The sequence below is a fragment of the Hirundo rustica genome, chromosome 1, assembly GCF_015227805.2.
Source record: "Hirundo rustica isolate bHirRus1 chromosome 1, bHirRus1.pri.v3, whole genome shotgun sequence".
Lineage (NCBI taxonomy): Eukaryota > Metazoa > Chordata > Aves > Passeriformes > Hirundinidae > Hirundo > Hirundo rustica.
In genome coordinates this window covers 103,433,904-103,459,215 of record NC_053450.1, presented here as the reverse complement: position 1 = coordinate 103,459,215, position 25,312 = coordinate 103,433,904, and the positions used below count along the sequence as shown (strand labels likewise).

Genomic DNA, 25,312 nt, shown 5'->3' with positions numbered 1-25,312 from the left:
GTAGCTTCTGCTGCAGAAGAATGGCAACATTCAACTGATATAAATTACCTCCCACAGGTCAGTATTTCTTCCATTTAAACAGAAGAAATTACAGTGATATGAAGTGTTGCACTACCTGTTTGCTGTCATTGACTTTATACCATGGTTAACATCATGGATATGACCTAATGCTCAATATAATCAAGTCCCCATTCTATAAGATGCTAATTAAAACCTAGAATATTTTACACTGACAGCACAGATTGTGACCACAGTAATATCTAGCACAGATTAAACAGTCAGGTACTGTAAACTTGCAAAGCTCTAGCTGGGGCAATACTATCTATCCACAAGAGTTTTCCTTTTAAAAAGTAGATCTAAGGACATATCAAAGTATTCAGAAGAGCTCACACTTCCAAGCAGTACTATCCAGACCTATAATCAAGATGGAAATCTACAATGAAAGAAGACTGGAAACCACAAAGGTAAAGCAGCAAAATAATTTGTACACAGTGGCTCTGAGGGTGAAAAGCAGTGGATTTAGAGCATTGGAAAAAGGGAAGGCTACAACCTGTGCTTGATTCAAATTAAAAGCAAAAAACAGCCTCAACTTAGCCCCAAACTCTGCATCAGCAAACAGAAAAGGTATTGCTACATGTGTCAGAGCTAAGGATGTGGCACTGCAGTGCAAAAGACAGGCTGTCCAGTCACTGCCTGCACTATGCTTACTTCAAGTTCCAGTTCTCTGTTCTCTGCTTTTCAAGACCAGTGAACTTGCCAGCAGATTTAAAACAAAACAATTAAGGTTAACAGCCTTGCTGATTTGAGTTTAAACCATCTTGGAGCTATTGTTTTAAAAGACCAGAGTGTAGATGGCACTGGAGCCCAGAAAGTCCTCAAAAATTTGTTCTCTCTCCCTTAACCTATTTCTGTTGGCTTTCACTGTTGTACTCTTGACTTCACTGAATGCTCAGCATTAGATCAACTCTTCAAAACAAGTGGGAAAAAGCTTACATTTTCTACAGCTCAGCAGTGAAGTATCTTATCACAGCAAGAAAATATCAGACATCATCCTGAGTTCACACTTCATATTCTACCATCTTCTTTAGAGAGGGAATTCCTCAGTAGATATGCAAATGGGTGAATATTCCCATTTCCTCACAGATGCTAAATTTAAAAATAAAGTGTTTTGTAAAAAAATTGACTAAAGAAACACAGACTAAGTGTCTCCTTTCACACCATTGCTTGGCTTTTCCAGTGAAGAAGCTGTTCTGGGATGCAAAGGGCAAATTCTGAAAGGAAGAAGTGCAGATCTGAGCTCCCTGACTGCCACTGACAGAATTATGTCTATAATCCCAGGGACCACTTTGAAAATCTACCCCTAATTAGTGGCAGTGCTTCAGCTGCAACCCCCACTCTGCTAACAGAATTATCCAGCTCTTGAATGCAATGTAGTCCACTTATCCCATTAGCTTATTAAGCCATTGTGCTGGCAGAGTGGTATTTTTCTATCAGGTGCTTCCAAACAGCTGCCAGCTTCTCCAGCAGCATCCTAACTCCTGCTGGGCACTCAGCACCTCCCTGAAGGATTGTGACCACACACACACACACACACAGAGGCTTCCCCATGTGCCACGGTCAGCAGCATTCTAGAAGCATTCTAGCCTAATATACCACCTTCTCAATGCCATTCCCTAATTAAGTGGAGAATCTGCCTTTTCTGGGCATATGACAGTTGCCCTCTCTCTGCAACACATCTTTTATAACCCACTCTGCAGCAGTGTTTATTGATTACTTTATTTATTCTCCGGAGAAAGAAGTTTTCATTCCAAAACAGGAATTCCTTGAATAGGTTGCAAGAAAGTGAGTAAACATTTTTTTCCCCCCATTTTAGAAAATGTTATGAATTGTTTCATCAGACAGTAGATTATAAACTGGGGCAGCCAAACTAAAATACTGGAAAAAAACCTGCTGCTTGGTGTAGTGCACCAGTGATGTCCTCTAGAAGACAACTATCAACAGGCTTACAACAAAAGAATATTCCGTCAGAGAAGATACCAAGTGTATGGAGGTTTCCACGTTGTCATGAAGCTATTTCATATTTGCCAACCAATCCTATGTGTGTAGAATGCTCTTCCAGCATAACCAGAATCCCAAATAAGGATGTCAGGAGCAAACACAATTAAAACAAAATTAAGGACTAAGGCAAGAAATCAGTATCTTTTTCATTCAAAAATTTATTAAATTCAGGTTGTTAATTATTTCAACAGCTCTGCCTAATAAACTTCAGTTATCCTTTGGCAGCAGAGGAAAAGCTTTGATTAGAGATTCTGATCTTCCTTCACTTTTTGAAACTTCTTTTAAATAGTCTTAGATTTTCAGATACTGAAAGACAGCCACACATGCATGTGGTAGGCTTTGGATTCCTGTTCCTCGGTTGAGGGCTGGACTACATTTAAGCAGCAGATATTTCACTTATACCTATAAAACTTTGGGGAGGATTGTTTTCTGCATATCCCATCAACTGCCCCCCCACTGGCTCTGAGACTGCAGGCTATTTGGTGCCAATGACCCTGTGAGCCTTAAGAAGTCTCTCAGTAAGGTTAAAGTGGTCCAGAGCATGACAGTATTTTACAGACCCAATGTTCAAAACAAACTCCGGTTTAGTTAGCAGGGAAGATGGCTCCTTGTGGTTGCTAAACAGCTTTGTGCTTCCCAGTGTTACCACCATCCAAAAAAACAAAACAAAACAAAACAAAACAAAACAAAACAAAACAAAAAAACACCACAAACAAACAACCCAAAAAACAAAAAACCCAAAAAACAAACAACACCCCCCACAAAAAAAACCAGAAAGAAATGCCCCCCCCCCCACCCCCCCCCAAAAAAAACCCCCACCAACTCTAAGAAAAATGATTTACACCAGGCAGCTGCCTAATGCAGAACAGGATTGGCCCTGTAAATCTGACAGGTTCATACATAGACTGTTAACATGCTTAAGCACTCTGACACTGACAGCAAGAACTGCTTGTAAATATTATCCTCTCTGGAACACCTAAGCAATATCCTGCAAGCCACTGAAATAACTGGGAAGTTTGCCATTGACAGATGAAGACGCCTATTGGACACTGACTGAATCATATAATTTTGCATAAAATTTGCCCCATAGACTTCAAATTCAAACTTTTCATGAAAATATTTTGTTTGTATGGAGAATTAAAAAATTGCTGCCAACACCTTTTCTCTCTGCCTATGAAATGACCAGAGTCACCAAAACATAGGGCATATATGGCAGAAGCACTGACACATCCATGATGTCTTTGAAAGGCAGGAAACTATTAGACAGCATCTGCCTTCACTACAGCTTCAGAAACTCCTCACTCTTCTACCATGGTTTGGATGGGATGAGTGCACAGATGAGTAATGCTGACACATGAGAGAGAGAACCGTATCTTTCAGCTAAGCTGTGTTTGAAGAAGGGCTCAGAGCATTAGTCATGCTGTCAAAGCTCTGGACAAGGGAATGGAGTCAATGACCCTTTACACCATAAAAGAAGCAGCTAGGCAGTGAACAATGCCCATTCTTCTAAATAAATGCCTCAAGTACCAGTTCAACTATGAATACCATTATTTCCAGAAACTAGTTACAGACACTTCACTTTCAACCTTGGGTCCTACTTTGGGCAGAAATGAGGCAACTGCAGATTTATAATCTGAATTTAAAAGTAGAGAAATATCTGTGCTACTTCAGATGTCCCTTGATCTTGTTGAATTTCTAATAAAACATTACACTACACAGATAATCTTTCAAGCTAGGATGACACAGAAAGGATAAAGCTGAGAAGAAAATAAAATCTGCTTTTACAGTATCTACAGTCACTTAGTTAATGCAGCCTCGCTCACACTCAGTGTTTCTCCTTTTAGAAGATCCATTAGATTCAGCAGAAACTGCTTATCTCACCTTTGTAAACCCATGGGTTTGATTGTTTGTTTGTTTGCTTGTTTTGTTATTTGTATGATTTTGTGGTTGTTTTATTTTAATCCTTTCTATTTAAAAACAGCCTTTGTTTTCCAGCTGGCTTCTGCTGTCTACCGCACCTGTTTTCCTTAGGTTGCTGCTTTCTAGAACAGCAGGCTTTAAAAAGTCAATAGCCTTCTCCAGTGAAGTGGGTTTGTGACCAGTGATCAGTGGGAATACTGATTGTAACCAAACTGCCATATAATAAACAACATTGGAAGATATCTCCTGGAGTTACCTGACCCTTCAGTCAAAACAGGTCCAACTTAAAACAGGCTACTCTGGGCCCTGTACAGTTCAGCTTTGAGTACCTCCAAGGATGGAGATCCCACAAGCTCTCTGGGCAGCCCATTCTAATGTCTGACAACTCTCTTGAGCTAAAAAATACTCCTGAAGCCTGATCAGAATGGCTCTTGCTGCAACTTGTGTCCACAACCTGCTATCATTTCAACATGTGCTGTGAGTACAGTCTGCCTCCTTCACTACAATATCCCATTAGGTAGTCAAAGGAATCAGCAACATTCCACATAAGATTTCCCTAAGGACTGGACAAATAAATCTAGCTCTATCTCTGCCACTCCTTGTATGTAAAGTCCAGTCTGAAGAATGAAGAAAACAGAGGCCAGACTCATTCTGAAAATGAGTATGGCAGAGCAATAAGCAAACCTGAGGAAGGACTATAGGAAGGACTTCTGGAGAGAAGCAGCTTTTACAAAATCTGATCTCCAGATGAATTCATTACAGCAATTTGGTCGCCACCAAAAGTCTTGTGAAGGATTTGGTGCATACTGGATGCAAGTCCTCGGAACATAAAGTCTTCAAGTACAATACTAGGGGAAAGTGATGTCAACTAAATGCAGGTGTGCTGTCATTTCAGGGAAATCATTAACTACAGCAGATGTGAAAGCTAAGCCTGACATAGTCAGAGCTCACCTCCAGAGCAAGAGAGATGTCTCACATGCCTGGGCACTCCTGCCAGCTCTGACCACTACACTGTGAGGCTGACACAGTCATCAACTACCTGAGAGGTGGCCAAGTGGTCCTAAAGCCTGGTTGTGGTTAGTGCTCAGTGTGCTTTTCAGGCAGTCTAAATCTCTCCTGATGCAGGAGCTCTTCAAAACATTGAAAGAAATAAGCCAAAAAAAAGTGCAAAAAATTTACTGAAAAGAAAAAACTGGAACAAGAAAAGAGGAAAAAAGCTAAGGGTCTATAGAACAAAAGTGGAAAACAAAGGAAAAAGCAGTGGGGGATGATATAAGGAAAGCAAGAAATTAATTTCTAAAATTACAGATCTTTATATCCTAAAAAATTCTTTTCCTCCCTTTCAGATGCATCTCAAACACCCAAACTAAACACCAGAAAAATCCCAATACCCCAACACTGATCTCTACAGCTTTGTTAGAACTCAAACCTGACAGCAGCAGCGTCCAAACTTGCCTTATGACAATTGTGAGATCCTTTGGGGAAAAAAAAAAAGAAAAATAAACAGGCTGCTTTAAAAACCAGGGTTTCCTGATAACAGCAGCACTTCCAGACTTTTCTGGTATTACATTTTAAATATTCCCACATAACTGACTCAGGTGTACAGTAACAGCCCTGGGTTGCCCTCAAACATTTCACCTCCAGAATCACAGTCCTATTACAGATGCAGCCTCCCAAAAAAAAGTCATTAATGTGTTGGTATCTGAGATATAGTCCGTTATGCATTTTGTGACCTGAAGTTTAACAATTACTCAGGGTTAGTTCGGTTCAGGTAGTTCTTTGCTAAGAATATCAACATGTGGTCTCATTAATGTGGTTTATACTTAGGTTCACCACAAAGTCCTGCCACACAGGAGTAAGGGAAAAAGCCACCTCAGTGTAAATAAAAATCAGACTTGTTGAGTTAAAAAGGAAAGCATGTAAGAACAATTTAGTTGCTTTCCATCAGACTTTACAGATGTAAGAATTTAAGCCTCATTCTCAAGTGGAGATACTGAGTGGGGAGGTGCTGCATGCTTTCAGTACAGATGGAAACAAGCTTGCCAGCCAGGGAAAAAAGACCCAGATATTAAATGGAAAAGAAAAATGTTTCTCAAGAGATTCAAGACTAAAAACAAACAAAAGGCTCACAATTCTATTAGAGAAATATTGTTATGTACATCTGCTGATATATAACATGCTGACCTACATTGACTTCCCCACTTGTAAGAAAGCCTGAGAACAAAAGGGGTCCAAATAATACTTATAGGAAAAAATTATTTCAAAAAGTGTGCAATATTATATAACTTTATTCCATCAACAAAACTATGTTAAGGGAACATGATTATCCTGTCAAGCTCCAAGAAATCAGGAAATGAAAACCTAAAAGATAACTGTGAAGCACAAAGTCTGCTTCTTGATATATAAATTTTAATGCTTCTTTCTTTTTTTTAGCTGTCTCCCATCATAACTTTTTCCCAATGCAACATTATAAATGTATTTGTGGATTCCCCAGGTTTTGTGTGAAGCACGGGCAACCAAGATATACTCAACATACAGATAAAACAAAGGATAGCATTATCATGACAGGGCTTGCATGCATCTGCATATGGACATCCATACACACTAAATAAGGCAGATACCTGCAGGCACTGGTGTCTCTTGGGGTGCTGAAAAATCTTCTGGCTTTCAGTCACCACTTGCTCCTCTCTATCACCTACTTAGGGTATTTCTATTGAAACGACCTGCAAGTTATTGCAGACTCTCCACAAACATTCAAAATGACCTACAAATCCTTAAGTTATAAATGTGAGCAATTTCACCTCATAGTCATTTCCTCAGTAATGTCTGCTGATTTTAGGTTATCTGAGGGTATGAATTATTTCAGAAGAGACCTTAAGTACTGGTTATTTTTATAAAGGATCATGCATTGCAAAACTGCAGTAATATTCTTCTCTCCCCAGATCTTTCTCCCTGCCCCTCTTCTTTCCAGGACTAAGGAAAGCAGACAAGAAAATAAAACAAAGCTATTTCAAGAAAACTAAGTTATTTTTCTCTATTACTCTGGCTGCTGGAAAGGCCTTGGCTACTGAAAATCCAATCAGGACTAAATTGCTGGAATCTATCAGCTGTAGAAGATGTGAAACTTCACTGCAGAGCTACACACATGTTCAGTGCAGGCTACAGATGTGGTTTTAATAAATTCTGTGACTTCCTTCTTTCCCTCTTCATGTCTGGCTGTTGGTCTGGCTGCTGCTCTGAGGTAAAGAAATCCATGCAGTGCTTGAAAACAGGCATGTTGGTACATGAGAGCTGTTGAAATTTGCTGAAAATTGCAGAGTGAGAGACTGGGCACACAACTGCCCATCTCGGCCTAAGTTCACATCTTGGCTTGTATTCAGATACTTCTGATACAGATGTGTGGACACAAGAAGATGTCTTGAACCTATCTCCCAGCATTCCTCCCACTGTGCCAGCTTTCCAGCTGCCCAAAGGGAACACAGCATCCTTTAGCTTAGGAATATGTGATTCCACTAAAATCTGTGATACATTTGTGGGTGGTTCAGAGATTTTATAATCTGTACACCTACCCAAGAATTTATCAGTATTCTCAACTATACATCAAAGCTTTTGATGTAAAATTGTAAATTAGAATTGTACTTTGCTTTTGCATAGCAAATTCACAACTTATGTGTTCAGCTTATTTCTCATCTGTGTGTCCTACACATTTCCCTCCCATCTGAAAACCCGCAGGCTACAGATCTGACTGCAACACAGAGCACAGGCAGCTTGGTCAATGCATCAGGAGACCTCACACAGAAACCACAGCTAAGTCCCCATGCTCTTTTCTGAAAGAAAAGGAAACAAACAAAGAACTACAACCAAAAGAACACCAAAACAAATTTAACTCAGCTTTGCATTTGACTCCAAAGCAGCTTGTCCACAGTGACATGCCTTATAGCAGTAAGTAACTTAAAATAGCCACACAAAGAAACACAATGTACATAACTTGCATCTAGCCTACATTTGTGCAGTAGTTCACCCAGGCTTTGAGAGAAGGACCAACTGAATAGGCAGAAAGATCTCTATTGCTTCAGTGGATCTGGCTTTCAGGTTACTTTAAATCCACACAAATAGATATAAAGCCCACAGACACACCTTTATTATCATCTCTCCCTGCAGATTAGCCTTCCTCTTCTCTTTTCACTTGGCCGTGTGCTTGAGACACAGTAGTAAATACTGTTAAACAAAATACCATCTTCAAGAAATAAGATGAGCCTCTGCCATCCTAACATTGTTTTACAAACATCACAGATATTATAAAAAATAAAAGCACAAGACAGTAATCCTGCTGTTTTACCATGTTTTCCTGATGTTCTATTTTTCTATTGCTACAAAAGTTATCATAAGAATTTTACAAAACAAGTTCCTTCACCGTCCCATCTCCATCTACTTATTTTGCCTCATTCATTGCAAGCTCTTAAAGAGCCATTTGGGATTTTATTCATTGCTTTGGATAAGCAGTGAGTTAATGCGTTTCCCTGTACTTCTAAAATTAATTCAACATCTTAAGATTTATCCATACAAACAGCTGTCTCTCAGCTAATATTTGTCCTCCTTCTTCAACATGAGTCATTTCTTCTTTGTTCCAAACCAATCAGCAAGGCTTAATATGCTAATTTCCCTGAATGGACATGTCAGTCAGAAACCTGACCACTGTGCTTTTCAGCATAGCTAGTACTTACTAGTAAGTCTTCTGCTTTGTCTCATCAGCTAATAGGAATTAATAGCAGATTAAAGTCTATGATAACAATTTTCGTTTGAGAATTCATAACCCTTTTGGAAAACATTAATTCTTAGCACATACTCAAGAAGCAAAACATTGCCACCCACATCTGAGGTGAAATATAAAGATGAGCAATGGCAGTGCTATATAACAAAGCTGAACAAGAACATTAGCTTGAAATTGCAGGTACTAAAGACAGGTCCTCATTAAAAAATTAGAATCTGAACAATTAGAATTCATACATTAAGTCAGACAGTCTTGAAAATGTGTCAGCATAATTTTAATGATAACCAGATCACGGGCTTCTTGTCTTGATGAAAGCACAATGTCCTCCCAGAAACATGACTGGAAATTACTGCCTGGGTGTCCTGGTTTCAGCTAGGATAGAGTTAACTTCTCAGTAGCTGTCAGAGGTGCTGTGTTTTGGAATGAGAATGGTATTGATAACACACTGATGCTTTGGCTTTTGTTACTAAGTTGTTCTCATCCCAAGTCAAGGACCTTTTTTTTTTTTTTTTTTTTTTTTTTTTTTTTTTTTTTTTTTTTTTTTTTTTTTTTTTTTTTTTTCTTTTTTCTTTTTGTCTCATGCTGTTCCAGTGAGAAGGTTCACAAAAGAAACCAGGAGGAAAGACATCTGGGATAGGTGACCCAAACTGTCCAAAGGGATAGTTGAATACTACCATGGAATATCATGCCCAGTATATAAACTGGGGGGAGTTACCTAATAAGAAAGTAGATCTCGGTTTGGGGAAGGGGGCCTGGCATCAGTCAGCAAGAGGTGAACAACTGTATTGTGCATTACCTGTTTTTCCCTTTACTGCTATTATTAGTACTGTTGTTATTATTATTAGCATCATTTAACATTATTACTGTATTTTAATTTATTTTCAATTATTAAATGGTTCTTATCTCAACATACAAGTTTAACTTTGATTCTCCTCCCCATTCCATCGTGGGGCAGGGAGGAGGTGGAGAAGAGGGCGGCTTAAGCGAGCGACTGCATTGTGCTTTATTTCCAGCTGGGCTTAAACCAGACACTGGGTCATGGAGGCCAGTAGATATGGCAATTGGTACATGTCATCCCAGCTGATTCAGATATCTTAACTAATTAACACCATTCCTGTTTCAAAGGTCTTACCCCAGAAGGCAGAAGTAAAGCCTTTGACACTGTCTCCTACAGGGTTCTCCTGGAGAAGCTCCTGGCCTACGGCTTGGACAGGTGCACTCTATGCTGAGTTAAAAACTGTGTGGATATCTGGGCCCAGAGAGTCGTGGTGAATGGAGCCACATCCAGTTACTGTCTGGTCACTAATAGGGTTATTGGGGCACATCCTGTTTAATATCTTTATTGATGATCTGGACATCAGTTTGCAGATGGCATTAAGTTAGACAGGAGTGTTGATCTGCTGGAGTGTAGAAAGGCTCTGCAGTGGAATCTGGACAGGCTTGATTGATGGGCTGAGGTCTGTTGTAGGAGGTTCAATACAGCCAAGTGACAGGTGTTACACTTGGGTCACAAGAACCCCAGACAGTGCCACAGGCTGGGGACAGTGAGGCTGCAAAGCTGACTGGCAGAAAAGGACCTGGGGGTACTGGTTGACAGAAGTGGAACATAATCTAGTGTGTGCCCAGGTGGCCAAGCAGGCCAGTGACATCCTGGTCTGCATCAAAAATAGTGTAGCCAGCAGGACCAGGGCTGTGATCATCTCTCTTTATTGGGCTCTGGTGAGGCTGCATCTCAAGTCCTTTGTTCAGTTCTGGGTCCCTCACTTAAAGTAAGATATTGATGGTGCTGGAGAGAGCCCAGAGAAGGGCAAAAAAGCTGGTGAATGGTTGGGAGGGTAAGGCCTCAAGAAGCAGGTGAGGGAGCTGAGGTTGTTTAGCCTAGATAAAAGGAGGCTCAGCAGCGGCCTTATTGCTCTCTACAACTACCTGCAAGGAGGTTGTGGCAGGTGGACTATAGCCTCAAGATGCAGCAGGGGAGGTTCAGGTTGGACATCAGGAAGCATTTCTTCAAGGAAAGGGTTTTTAAGCATTGGAATGGGCTGCACAGGTAGGTGGTAGAGTCACCACCCCTGAAGGGGTTCAAGAAACAGGTGTACTTGGGGACTTAGTGCTATGGGCTAGTTGACAAGGTCAAAAGTTGACAAAGTCAGAGGTTGGAGTCGATGACTTTGGAGGTCTTTTCCAACCTAAACAATCCTAAGATTCTATTCTATGATTCTATACCTCAGTTGCAATTCTACACAAAATCACGAGTTTGTTATCCTGACTCAACATTTCTTCTCCCCGTATTTCTATATAAACTCACAAAGATCCTTAACTCATGAGCAGCAGAGATTATAAGAGATTCTGAAAATGTCTGCTTATGCCTTTAACAGGAATTTAATTTTGTATTAAAAATTGTCCAAGAGAAGATGCAGATCAGAATCACACCTGATGCACAAGCATCTTAGAAGAACTTCAGTAAAAGGAAACATAGTAAAGCTGTAAGCAGTGCTAACCAATAGAGACAGGAGAGACCAACAGCTTCTTATCTCCATCTTTGCTAATCCTGGAACATGAGGAAGACAGAGAAGACAATAAAATTGAAGAAAGGTAAATGCAAAAACTGAAGAAAGCAAAGCTGTTTTTTTTAATGTGTAAGGCCTAATTAAAGGGAAAAATTGACCCAGTGGGTGGACTCAGAAAGCTTACAACTGACAAGCTCAAGATTATTTCCTTGCTGCAATGACTTGCAATCATCAAGCCTCCCACTTTCTTTTCCAACAGCTGCCTCTCTATCTGGGTCCACTGCAGAGCAGAAAAGGACAGCTAGTGAAAACATTAGGGCAAGTCATGATGTGCATAAGCAGTTCTGTAAAGATAATGGAACACAGAACATCAAACCCTGGTCTTTTTCTCTTTATGCCCCATCAGTCAGTATTGTAGACATACCGAATTTGACCTAGAGGATTTTATGTTGTAAGAATCCATGTAAGCAGGATTCTTATAGCTTCCATGGTCTTGGGTGTTGGACTAGCTGGATACTGGATTCACCCTGGCAACATTCCTGTTTCTTTTTTTTTTTTTTTAGAGTGAAAAGGGTAGTTTTATTTTTAAATTAAGATTGTGCCAGGTATAAATAGTGCTTTCACTAAATAACAGTCACACACACACAAAAAAATGGGTAGAACACAATGTTGTCTTTTTAAATTCATTAGCAAGCCTCTAGTGCACCCAATGAGATTTAGATCAATGTGTACAAAACTGGCAATAACAAATCAAACTGACAAATGCAGGGGAAAAGGGTAGAAAGAATCTATTTTGTAAAGTAACATCAAAGCAAATCTTTTTGCAGCTTCTGAACTAAAACATACTGGAAAGCTGTGTCATGTAGTCTGAACACCCCTGGTAATTTATCTAGTGCTCACCCACAATCAGATTCATGCTCTATCACAGCAAGTAATTCCTAGAAGGGAGGAAGCAGGAGGTACTTCATTCCTTCACTCAGCACTCTATCACATTCAGCTCTGAAGTACTCCCCAGGTCTAAATCCTTCTCTCCTTCCCCCTTCAAAAACTAAAATATCTGCCCTCAGACCCACTGCGTAATGTCAGGAACTGCATTGTTTTTCATTAATCTGACCAGATGCAGGAGAGAGTATCTAAGAATGTAAAAGGCCAAAGCAAGGATGATTACACCAGCACAGTGTGCTGAACAGTTGCTGATCTCGCCGTAATTTACTAAACCACAGAAGGGAGCAATATGATGTGCAGATATTACTATGGCTTTTACATGACTGTAACAGGAGACATTCCAAAAGCAAGTGGCTGGGAAATACCAGACTCTTATTGAACCCATTAACATGTGTAATGGTCTGTAATGTAACTTGTCAATGTAACTTGTGTAATGGTCTTCTTGGTGCTGCGGAAATAAAATCACTCCAGTTCCCATCTGTCATACTTTTTATTTCTTCACTTCAACTCTCTGCTGTATTGCAAGTCTGCTAATTAAACTATTCTAAATCTACACTTAGAAGTTCATACAGTATCAGATGCCAGTAAGGTTAAATTTGACCCAAGCACTTTCTTTAAAACAACACATACAAAGAAATTAGGGAAAAGCCCAAAATCGATGCAACTGACCTGCACAGTGAAGACTAGACTGTGGCCAGTGATACTTAGGGATGGCTCAGCAGCTCCACAATTAGTGCTGCTTAGGTAGAGTCTATGAGAGGGCAAGAAAAGACAACAATTTAACAGAACCTGAAAATGGTAGCATTAACCCTTGTTTTAGTTCTGTCCTACTCTGCTTTAAATCTGCAGAGCTGCAAATTTGGACTACCACAATAGGAAAAAGTCTGATGGATGAACACTTACAGAATTATTTTACTTAATAATTTAAAAGATGCCAGCTTTTTCTTATGTCACCTCTTTCTTGTTTAAATCCATTGCAGCTATGTCTACAGCAACACATCATGTGTGAAGCTACTGTGAGTTTAAGCTTGCCTGCAGTGGTAAAAGAGGACTAAAGATGACAGTATCAGGACCTACCCATCTTCCACTTGAGATCATTCCACTCTTCAGTGCACTGAACAGGACGCCTGCCCCAGCCACCCTGCCTGTACAGGCATGCAGCCTTTCCCTGCTTCAAGCACCTGGTACTATGCCAGGGATACATTTGATATAAAGGCCTAGCTCTTCCATGCTCTCATATACTACCTGGATTCACCACAGGATGCAAAAGGGCACTGGCTGTCAAGGCAGCAATATGTGCAGAGTCACTGCTTGACACAGCACTCCATGGTGATTGCTCCAAGGCAGCACAGCCAGGCCTCCTCGGTGACAAACACTGTGTTCCAGAGAAGCGTGGCAATGATCCCTGCCTACCTGCTGCCCCGCAACCCACACGCACCACGCGAGAGGCTCTTCCCCTTTTCTCCTAGATATGCACTTCTTGAAGGTCTGTGTGAAATATGCAGATGGATTTGGTCAGAAAAAACAGAGAGGAGTATTTTGGGAATATTTGTTGCATAGTTTTTTCCAATCCATTCTGATTTTTGATGCCAAGGCTAATTTTAGGTACTTGTGTTTGCAATTCCATTAAGATGATAAAATAACCTGTCTTTCATATAGATGAATCAGGAAATCATGAAGACTGCAAAATTAAATAACATTTAAATATGCAAACAGCTGTGTGCTGAAAAGCAGAGACATTCCTCCTGGGGTGGAACAATAAAAACACATATACCTGCATATTGAGAGTTATGGGCCACTGCTCAGAAAATCAGCGTTCACAAAGAAAATTGTTTGTACCTTCCCTGCTCAATTTGTGCTTGTTAGATAACAAATTATGAGCACTCACCTCTCAAAAAGGGTGTAAATCTATGAATGCATGGTAATAGGAGTTTCAACCACATCAGGTTAAAAAGTCAATAACAAGATAGAGAAAAAAGCCACCAGGAGCATGGATCTGGATAATTTCTTACTTTAGCCACTGACACATCTGAAATCTGTCCTAATGAAAATGCAAGTGACCCTACTTGCCAGTTCTATTCTTTTTTGAAAGATACTGTCAATTTGAAGGAAAATAATTAAACAGTAAAGTCAGTGGAGTTCCAGAACACGCTTCACACCTTTACTAAAGCAGAACTGTAAAACCAAGTATTACTAAACTGCACTCAGAAGAGACCTTCATTAGAAATGAGTTTTAATACTTAAAGAAAATCTCAACCATCCCTATTTAAAATGAGAGTAGAGAAACTAAAAAGAAGAAAAAGCTTGTTATTTATAACACAGTGACTATAGTTATGCTGCAGTCGGAGGACCAATTACATCCTGGTTACGCTTTCCAACTCCACTAATTTATATAAATGAAGGGCTCGCTACATGACAGGGTAATTGCAGTGTAAATACAATAGACTTTATATAACTGGATACTGAAAAAGAGCCCGTGTTACTGAGGTGGCAATAAGAATTAATTTGGATGTGTCATTAACCTTCAAATTCTTTGAATCAGTGATAATTAGGATATAGAAAAGCATAACCAAAAATGTAATTACACTGAACTAAGGGCTCAACTGTGCAAGCATTAAGAGGCTGCTCATGGGAGTAAGTATGCTTGAACATGAACTGAGTATGACCAAATCAGGCTGTAAAACACTACTGTGGGTTTATCATGAAACAACATGGAAGTGAAAAAAAAAAAGAATTAATGACATTTTTCAGATATAAGAAGTAGGCTGAGTGTTCTGATATCAAAAATCATTCCCTTATATTATGTAGCTAGTGGGGTCAAATTCTGCCAGGAAAGCCCCACTTCCCTCTGAATGCATGTTAGCTGTAGCCACTGAAATGGCTGGTGTATCCCTTCTCTAGAACATTTCAAAGCAAGTATACAATGAGTGCGGACAGGACTGAACATGAAAGTGCTAGTGCTGCCTATGTATATTATTTGTGAATCAACATTTGTTGATTCCTTTCTAAGAGGCGCTGCTAAACTTCTCTGATCAGCTTCTGCCAGCTATGACAGCTTCCTAACTCCAGACACCATAATGTTCTTTAGCACACAATGACAAAATTGCTCCTTGAATGCCGATGGATAGCCAAGGAACTGTCTGTTCAAATGCTAAAGCAACTCCCTAGCCAGCGTAATAATTTCTTTGAATTTAAAGGCCCATATCTTTGTGTTAGACCACTTCATGATGTTAGTCTACACCAGTGGCAACATATGAGCACATATGCAGGCAGGGTGTGGACAGCACTGGCGCTGTTGTGAAAGAAATCCTGCATCAGGCACAACCCAAAATGGGCAGGTACTTCCAACATATGAGAAACCCACACAAGTCACTTTCCTTCCACAGTTTATGGACCAGCTCCTTTTTTCAGTATTATTCACCTCAAATGGTTAATCAGGGAATCCAATCTCTTTCAGTAATTGTTTCTTAGCATATCTATTTTCTAATTTATTTAAAATATGATTTAATAAATCATATTTATTTTCTAATATATTTTCTTTTAGATACCCTTTTACATTGGAAAGGGACCATATGCTGGCAGAGAGAACTTCGTATTTGAATACTTCCTTCCAGCTGAGTGAATATTTCCAGTCATTTCCCCTTCTCATTTTGGCTTGATTTTTTTTTTATTCCTGAATGACTTACCTTTGCAGGTAAGAGGGGGAGATGCATAGAGAACACTGGTGGTACTAAAAAGGCTGCTCCTTGCCTTGTATTGAAGACAACTGCAGCTGGGGGAGCTCTGGCTACTTCTCAGCTCAACATAAGGAAAAAGGATTTATTTGCTCACTTTTGACAAATACTCAGCCACCAAAGCATACCCATAGTTTCCAGAGAAGTGCTGCTTACCTCCCTGGAAATGCTGAGACTTTCAAGGTACACCACTTACACTTGTTAAAGATGTACCTGTCTGGCATTCTTTGCTGTGATTAATTGCAGCAGCCTCATGTTGTGTTTTCCATAAACTATTTTTTAACCTCAATTGCTGAACAGCACAGAAGCCACTAGAATATTCTGTTCCCCCTTTATTTGCTGTCTGTAACACCCTCCAAATCAGATTGTTATATTTGTTCCATAGCACTGTCCTAGAAACATGGAGGGTTTTAAAACTCACTTATCACAGAATCAAACATGAAGTGAAAAAGAAGACACAGGTGAGATTTTAAAATCCAGCATTCCAATAGAATGCGAGATACAGCTGCTTGCATGTGCACACTCGCATAAAATCCCATCTTGCAGCACATGCATGGAAATGAAGCAGAATCCTTCATTATCAAACACTCCTCAGCAGCCCACGCTCTGACGTGACAGCACGTAATGCAAATATTTACAGCAGAAAGTCCTCAGGAATGATCAGTCCCCACCAAATAGCAGCAGCTTATCAAGCAGTAATTCCTGCTGTGGGAAACCCAGCTGAGGTAGCACTTACACACAAACATAACAGAGAGAAGGTCTCTTTCAATAATCAGCTCCAATTTACATTGCTTTTCCCACAATGCTAAGTGTATCTGACAAGTCCCACCACAATCTGTGAGACAGAAACACGTGAACCTCTGGAGCATGAAAGCTCCAGAGGTTCAATCAGCTGAGGTTCTTTGCATCTAATACACATTGAGCAAATGGTCTCAGTTTAGTGAAGACATTTGTCCTGAAGCTAAAGCAGGTTGTCCACTTACTGCCTTTTAATTGTGATGTACCCAAGTTATCATTTTAGACATAAACTCTTAGGGGAAAAAGGTTCTTCTTTCTTCTGCATGCTGCTCTCATGCCAGTTTTATTTTTACTGCAAGAAAACCTTGTTCAGGTTAAATCATCTTTATATTAACAAGATAACACTTCCCTACTGCTAGAATTAATTGCTGTAACCTGTATTTCTTTCTACAACAATGTCTGATGCAAAGTTGAATCAGTGGTGACAATATTATGAATAAATGAAGAGTAACAAATACAGGAACATTCTGGATGTGAAAATGTTCTTTTCTACTGAGAAAACCGTTTGCTCATCCACACCATGGTAATGTTTATGCTTTAGTAGTATAAATTACTGTGCACAAGCAACACTGATTTCCACTAGTCCAGAATAAAAGGAGCCAGTTAGGATGCTCTTTTTCTTTTTTTTCAGAACTGCAGGTGCTCTTTTTTACTGTCATTAGCCCCAGACCTATCTGCTGCCCCAAATTCACATTTAAGCTTCTGCCATGTATGAACTGGCCAAAGTGTACAGCCCTTCATTCCCAGATATTCAAGCTTGATGATTCACAGGCAATAAAATGTGACAGGACTTTTCACCAACAAATGAACTGCAGGGCATCCTAATCAGCTGGCAAGGCAGCTCTAATAACTGGGTTACAGCGTAAGGGGATAAATTCAAATGGAGCAGAACATTCATATGACAAGAAATATGAGATGCTACTCAGCCTAAAGCACCACTGGTACTATACAAAGACATCCAACTTACACAGCAGCTTTTTTTTCCCCTTTGGAAGTGGGATTCCTTTCAACTGCCAGTTAAAGTGTGTCTCAGCAGCACGTGAACAAGAATAGCAACCGCTTACAGCCCCAGCACGACTACTTCCCGCTTCTTTTCCCTTTTCAACTGCAGCAAACTGCAGTCAGACAGACAATGGAGAGGGTTTTTGTGTTGTTATTGTTTAAAGTTGTGGTGTTAGGATACTACTGGTTATCAGTGTTCTCAGATTTGTTGACAGGGCACACACCAAGCAGCCAATATGCCAGCTGCTGCCCCTGATGCACATCTGCCAAGCGCTCGAAGGCTTGGATAGAACCCACTTGGGTGGCTCTGGCATCAGCTGCAGATGAGTTAGCGCTAGCAGTAAAAACATTGTCTCCAGAAGGTCACCTGTCCCCACATGCTGCTTCTCAAAGGACACCTGCTCTGGATCTTTTTCCTAAGCTGTGACAAACAAAAACGTTTGCTTATGTCAAAAACACAAAGCCTCCTTCCCTCTGTCCCCCTACTGACAGCCTAAGAGTCAGTGAATTTATGACACTGTCACTACAATGGCAAAACCCTCTTTGGTTTCAAAAAAACTTCAGCTTCAACACCCACAGTAGGATCTCTAATGAAATTATCTCCCTGTAAAGCTGTTTTTTCTAACACACTTAGGTCCATCAGCCACTGCTGAAACTTCTCCTGGCTGCAATAGAGAGTAAATTTCTAAGCACAGACACAGGATGGCTTCTGTGGGATGTACAGGAAGCTGTCCCAGGATCTGAAGAAAGCTTCCTCTGAGTAGCAGAAGCCCGCTCTGCACCGAGGCCACAGTAGTCGGAAGACCACAGCTTGTGTTGGTACTGTAAGAAATGCCATGCCCAGCACCCTGGGACAGTGCTCTGAACCACTGGAGCAATGAAAATAACTGAGGAATTTGATGCATTCCCTTCCATCAAGAAGGGCCCTGTGTGTCAAGTCTCACTATGGTAAGAAGTGTCAAGGAACCTCAGGTGAGCTACAGGCATGGTGCTAGACTGTCACAGCCCTTAACTGACTGCACAAAATAGTGAAATCACAGTCAAAGGTGAGTGTTTGCAGTTCTAGAGATAATGTCTGCACTTTGCATGGCAACATCCAACCTCCAGCAGCTCTCATGAACCAAGAAAAGAGTATGGTGGAGCAGATCCCTTCTTATCCCCTTTCCCACCTGTGCAGTGGGAGTAACACCACTTGTCAATGGTACAGGATGCTATAAAACATTCAAATATTTCAGTAATAAAGGTTGGACATGTACTGCAGAGAGACAGATGGAGAAAGCCATCTGATGGTGTCAGCTGGGATCGGAATTTGCAGGATCACACTTAGCTGAAAGCCTTCACACAGGTAAGATTTGGCCCAGTATTTTTCTCCAAATTCTGAAGGAGATTTCAAATCTATAGCATTTTTTCCTCCTCTTTACACTCACACAGAGGGGTCCATCCAAGTTCATACTGCATAACTTTTGCTGTCATTCCATTGCTTCTATTGTCTTCACATAGTATTTGCCTTACAGTGCACCAAATAAATCATGCAGCAAAACAAGGAAGAAGAAAAAAACAAACAAAAAGATGCTGCACCTACAACACTGCTGACCTCTCTGGTCTGCAAAAAAACCCCACACAGACTATTTTGAAACCCAGAAAGGCAGAAAAATTAAAATATGATAGAGAAAGAATGCTATTTCCAAGGACACTGTTTGTGGCCTCAAACAGAAAACCATTATCTGATACCACTTTTAATCATGTTTTGGTTTTTAGCTGTTAGGTTTTTAGTAGTTTGGTTTTTAGTTGGTTTTACTCATCTAAAGGCCGTAATAGGCAGCCCTCAACTGACTTCTATGAAGACCATGAGTACTGCATGAAGAGGATTTTCTTTTAAACACAAGTCCTGCCTTGGTGTTAAGTTAATGTCTATTTCCCTATAAATATGTATGTAAAGGTCTCCGCTGAAGAACTTGGAAAAATTATCTACTTGCATACTACAAAGGCACAGGTCCTCAGACATTCTTCTACTAATTTCATACACACTGCTGATACTTAATAATGAAAGAGTAACCCTTCATTAGTAGACCTGAAAAATTTGTGCAGTTGGCTCCAACTCCGGTCTAAGACATGGATAGGAATAATGCAAAAACAAATTCTAATCTCTCAGCCTGCTAGTAGTTATTGCTTTGGTTGGCTGGCTTACCTTTCAGAGAAGACAGGGACTAAGCCAACAACAGACATTATCCCACCAAATTACAATGACTGGGAAATCAGCAACAAGTCCTGGGGTTACAAGATTTGACTCACTACAGGCTAAAAAGAACTTTTCAGCATCCCTCACTATGAAGATATCCAAGGCCACGTCCTAATGTTTTTCTGAAGACAGCTGAAGTAAACTCTCCAGGCTCTAAAACTGATGAATGGCTTCACCATAAGCACATCAGAAAGGCACAATGAGAAATTAATGCCCTTTAGTCCTAAAGGATGTGCCAGCAGCCCCTACCAGCATCTAGTTTGCAGCTATATTGTGCATCAAAAGAAGGCAAAGAGAAACCACCAAAAGTCTTTTCATGGCTCAAAGGTGAAAAAATTAATCCTTTCTGGCTCTAGTGGAATCAGATACAACCAACACACAGCATAGGAGACTTTTCAGCCTTTCTAGAAATATTAACTTTGGACAGGGAAAAAAACCAAGCAAAAACCCACACCAAAAAAAAAAGCAACAAAAACAAAACACACACACACACAAAAAACCCCCTAAAAAATTAAGCTTCAGTGATGTCCACTGAAACCACAGGTAAGAGAGTTCTCTTTTATTCTTTTCTGAACCCATCTTCCACACTAAACAATGTCTGAACTAGTTTTTTTCTTATGCTGGTTGGAATATAACTCCTCAGCTCATGCAGATCTCTCTGCCAAGCCTGGCAGGCAGTAAAACACTGTCAGCAAGGCCAGATGAGCTTTGGAGGTCATCAAGTCTCTTTGTGGGCTTTTAAAAGATGTTTCACTCTCACAGAGATAAAATTTCCCAATACCAGACAAGATATATAGCTTTTTAGAGCTATCTAAGCCACAGAGCTTTGCAAGGCTCTAGCAAATCAAAATTGCTCTCAGTGAAGCCTAAATCAGTCAAAAATGATGTTGGGTCCTTTGATAGATCAGGTCCCAAGTGCCCACATTTTACCACTGATGGGCATGTCACAGGGTGCTAATTCCTGTAACTCAGAGAGACTGCTGTGAAAATGTTCATTTTGAAAAAAAGCCCTTTAAAAAAAGAAAATCTTTTCCCTTTTTGGGCCCTTACTGTATTTACTGTCCAATGATCCCAAATCCTCTAGGGGTATCACCTAGATCTCACAGCACCCAGGAGAGAGAAGACAACTTTACAGAAGAAGATACAGCTAGTATGTGGGACTTGCCCCAAATCAGAGAGGTTATCAGTCACAGATTCAGAGCTGAATCTAAATTCTCTTGGCATACAAACACACGCCTTCATGGAATGACTACCCATTTCTCTGTATGACAATACAATGAAGAAAAAATATTATGTTCAATTTTGACATAAATATATATAAAGCAGGCAGGGAAAGCAAAGCATAGCAGAGTGACAACGGAAGATACATGGGAAAAAAAAGTTAGCCTAACTTACAGGAGCTGCGTTGTTTTTCACTGTCACACTTGGAGTCGTGGCTCTTAGCGCCCCACTCACGCCATGGTAGTACTTGAAGCAGATCTTTGTTTCAGCTAAAAAAAAAACAACAAAACCCAAAAGGGATATTCAGGATTAGAAAAACTGCCAGGAGTAATCTGCATGATCAGCTGCGAGTCACAGGCACAAGGCTGGCAACCAAAACCACTGCAAATGGTTCATTCTGGCTGGATGGGTACAACCTGCCCCTGATCTTCCCTTTTGACAGGGTGAAATTTAGAGCTTGGTTCACAGATTTAAAACAGTTAATATCCAAACCTCTTCTGAACAGAAGTTAACACAGACAGACCTTAAAGCACCTGTTTAGCATACTTTAGGAAGAAAAAAAGTAGGGACATATAAATATTCCCTGTTTAGACATACCAAGCACTAATGTGCAGAGAAATTCAGGAACTTCCTTAGGACAAGATTGCATAGCTACTCATAGACAGGTTTCACTTTGCATATTTGTTCTGGCCTTGGTCAGGGCAAGGACATAGATCTCCACAGATTAGCTGCTCTGCCAGTTACTACATTAAAGCATTTTCAGGAACAGCGGAGTACCACCAGGCCCTGTCTTAGTGTAATTCCCACTGACTTCTAAAGATTTAAATTAGGTGAGGAACACAGGATTTTTGACACTCATGGCACTGCTTTTTGCCACATGCACTGACACTGAGGGAAACTCATCTCAGTAACTGTAATGAGGCACAAAAGTGGAAACAGCTTCTTGCTAATCAGCCCCTCACAACTCACTTTCTTGTCTGCTACAGGAAGGAAAGACAGCTCCAGCCAGCTTCTGTGTCGGTCTGTGACTATAAATAGATGCAAAGTGCTGCAATTTGCCTACCTGCCTGGAACGGGTGACTTGCTGGAGCTCATCCTAGCCTGCCTGCTGGCATGCAAGAATTTTCTTCCACAGTAAACTAGATGTGAACTGGCCTGGTACGTACATTCGGGACCCAGCAATTATACGGTATTACATATGTACCACGTATGTTTGTGGGACCTGAAAAATGCCTCTTTAAAGAAAAGCAGCTTTCACATCTTCTAGTTTTAACAGGAAGATGACATGGAAATGTTTATCCTCTCCAAGATTTTCCTTAAGACATTGCTTTGCAGCTGCTGCTGTAGCTCAGGGGAAACTCCAGCCTTTGCCGGCAGAGCCACAAAAATGCTCACTGTAACTACAGTGACTATGTATGAAAACAATTAAAAAATGCCATTCACCTGTTTTAACATACAAACGGCATTGCAGTTTTAATACCAGTAACAAAATTACTCAAATCACTGCAACTGTGACAAAAAATGTTAAGAGTTGAGACTGCAACCACAGGCTTTGGTGCTGTGATCTACTCTTTGTAGATCCAGGAAACAACTGTGTAGCATTTAAGAAACAACTGTGTAGCATTTCAGGTGGAAGCAAAACCTGGGACATGAAAAAGGATGGAGACCCTCAAAACTGCAGGCCTGAATTGCTTACCCTTACACCTACACAGGAACATAGGTGGAAAGAGAAATCTTGATATTTTTGAAAGACAAAATGATTTTAGAAGTCTAAAGCCCTCCCAACTTTCACATGTCACTCAGGAAATGAAAACCAAAGAAGTGATGTTCCCAAGTAGTACGAGCACTACTCGCTCTCAGGGGGCTTCCTAGTCCTCTAACCTGAGGGGTGCTGTAGAAATGTGTAGTCCATTGATGAAATGCACAGTGCCAGTGCACTTAATCTGTCACCATATTTTCCATCCCCACAGCCTACTCTTCACCAGATGACCACGTGCACATTTCTGCTTGTACAGTGAAAATACAGCCTTCTCTCACTACATCCACAATGCGTACATATGTCCCATTTACTTCACAGCATCCCACAAGAATTGGAACAGAATACAGTCCTCCAGCACCTCCATGAGGGGCTGTGGGGCCCATCCTGGGGTGGAATTTATACCTATACCCTCAAACGGAATTCTGCAACTTCAAGAGATTTACTTGAGGTGTCAATGCAGCAGAACAAGCGACCCTGTTTTTGCACCTGGGAGCAGCAGTTGTTTTCTTTTGGCAGCAAAAAAAGCTGGATGGGCCTGTGGGACAGAAAAACTGCAAGCCCAGATTGCATTTTCACATTGTAATTTTCTCTACAGGACTTTGAACAGCTCAGCAGCTAACTCATTTACTCGCTGAGAGGACAGCAAAAGCTGAGGATATCACAATAGCTAAAACATGCAGTTCTCACCAATTATTCAAATCTCAATTTTCTTCTCCCCTGGAGAATTTTAGCTACACTTTCCATGGAACATTGAGAGCTAGAATAAAGAGAAGCCTTTAAAAAAATTATTAACTTTTATAGTTAATAGAATATAACTTCAGGTATTAGCTTGTATGACAATGTTCAGACCCCACAGCAGGAAATCTTGTCATAGGCTGACAAGTAGGAAATCAGATACTGTGTGTACTGGGAAAATTTTAAAAGAATCCACTTAATTAAACTAAAAGTATTAGAGAGAACAGAAGGAGAGAATATATCCATATGTAGTTAATCTGGATATTAGTACCACTTTAAAGGACAAAGGATAACTAAGGTGACTGAATATGTATTTGGAAAAGAACCATGTGGTGATTACAGGCTCCTCTCCGTTCCACATTACTATTTCTAATTTAATTCGCAACCAAACTGCCCACATACAGGTGCAAACCACAAGAAAGCAACTCGAGAGATGCAAGTGTCACACCCAATCCACAACACTGGCACAGCTGGAGCCATTCATCAAGAAGTGGTAAAGGTGGTGATTAGGTGATGAAACATCAAAGGTTTCATTCAGAGAACAGATCTGAGAGAATATGTCTTATGGAGGACTTCATAGGTGGAGAAATTGCTCTAGAAGCATTAGGGGAACAACATTTTATTTTTTCTAGATTCCTCCCTCCCCCTTTTGCTCATATTGTTTTCAGATTGAAAATATTATGCAAATAACTATTTTCAATGGAGAGAAGAAACTTCAGCAAGTATAAAGCTTACAAAATTATATACAATTTCTTTATGCATAAAAATGCCATTAGGATCCTAGTCGGCCATGGACCATTCTTTCCAAATAGCATTGTTGGTTCCATGTTTTTTACTGCATCAGGGTCCTAACATTTGAACCCATCTGAAGATTGCTCTTGCATTCCTGAATCACCTCTGAGACATTTCCAAAACAGATGCAGAAACCTGTGGGCTTGGTACCACTGCCTCTGCAGATGAACAGAAAGTACTGGAAGTATTGGTAAGGCAGTGATATATTAATTTGACCTGAATATTAACCTGAATATTATCCAGCTGGCATTTGTAAATAATATGTAATTACAAAGATTATTTGGACTGTAGTCTTGTAGATTAGCTTGTTCTGAAATAAAGGAGACCATTTAACTCTGTCCTGCTGCCCTAGCTACATGGCAGAGTGCACAGGTCAGGAGCAGATGTTGGTGTCCAGTTAATCCCCACTTATAAATAAATGTGTGCCATTGTTATTTTCATCTCTAATTATTTAGAGATCACTGGACCAAGTAATGAAGTTATGATATTAAAGCCAGGAAGTAATGAAGTAAAATTATTCTTTCAATTAGCAATAATCAGTGAAACTGGTATATCTTCCAAGAGATGAGATGCCTAAAGATGCTCAGAAATAGTCCTGCCTGTGGCAGCTACCAAACCACTCAGCAATTCACATGGATAAAGAACAAAACAGCACTGTACTCCCTTTACATCAGGCTTGGTATCTCCATTTGTGCCACTTTTGGCTGGAATAATTTTCTTCACAGTGGCCGGTATGGGAATATGTTTTGGATTTGTGTGGATTTTTAAAATTTTCATATTATCAACAAGGTTGATAATATAAAGATGCTTTTGTTGTTGCTGAGCAGGGCT

General features: G+C 40.2%; 1 protein-coding gene across 10 annotated transcripts in view; it reads right to left on the bottom strand.

Moving 5' to 3' along the window:
• HECW1 (HECT, C2 and WW domain containing E3 ubiquitin protein ligase 1) overlaps positions 1-25,312 on the bottom strand; it is a 260,766-nt gene that overhangs the window by 99,395 nt on the left and 136,059 nt on the right. For all 10 annotated transcript variants that reach the window (XM_040074231.1, XM_040073981.1, XM_040074379.1 and 7 more), the window contains one exon: positions 21,370-21,464. In XM_040074231.1, the coding sequence (XP_039930165.1) occupies positions 21,370-21,464 (95 nt within the window). The remainder of the gene's footprint in view (positions 1-21,369; positions 21,465-25,312) is intronic.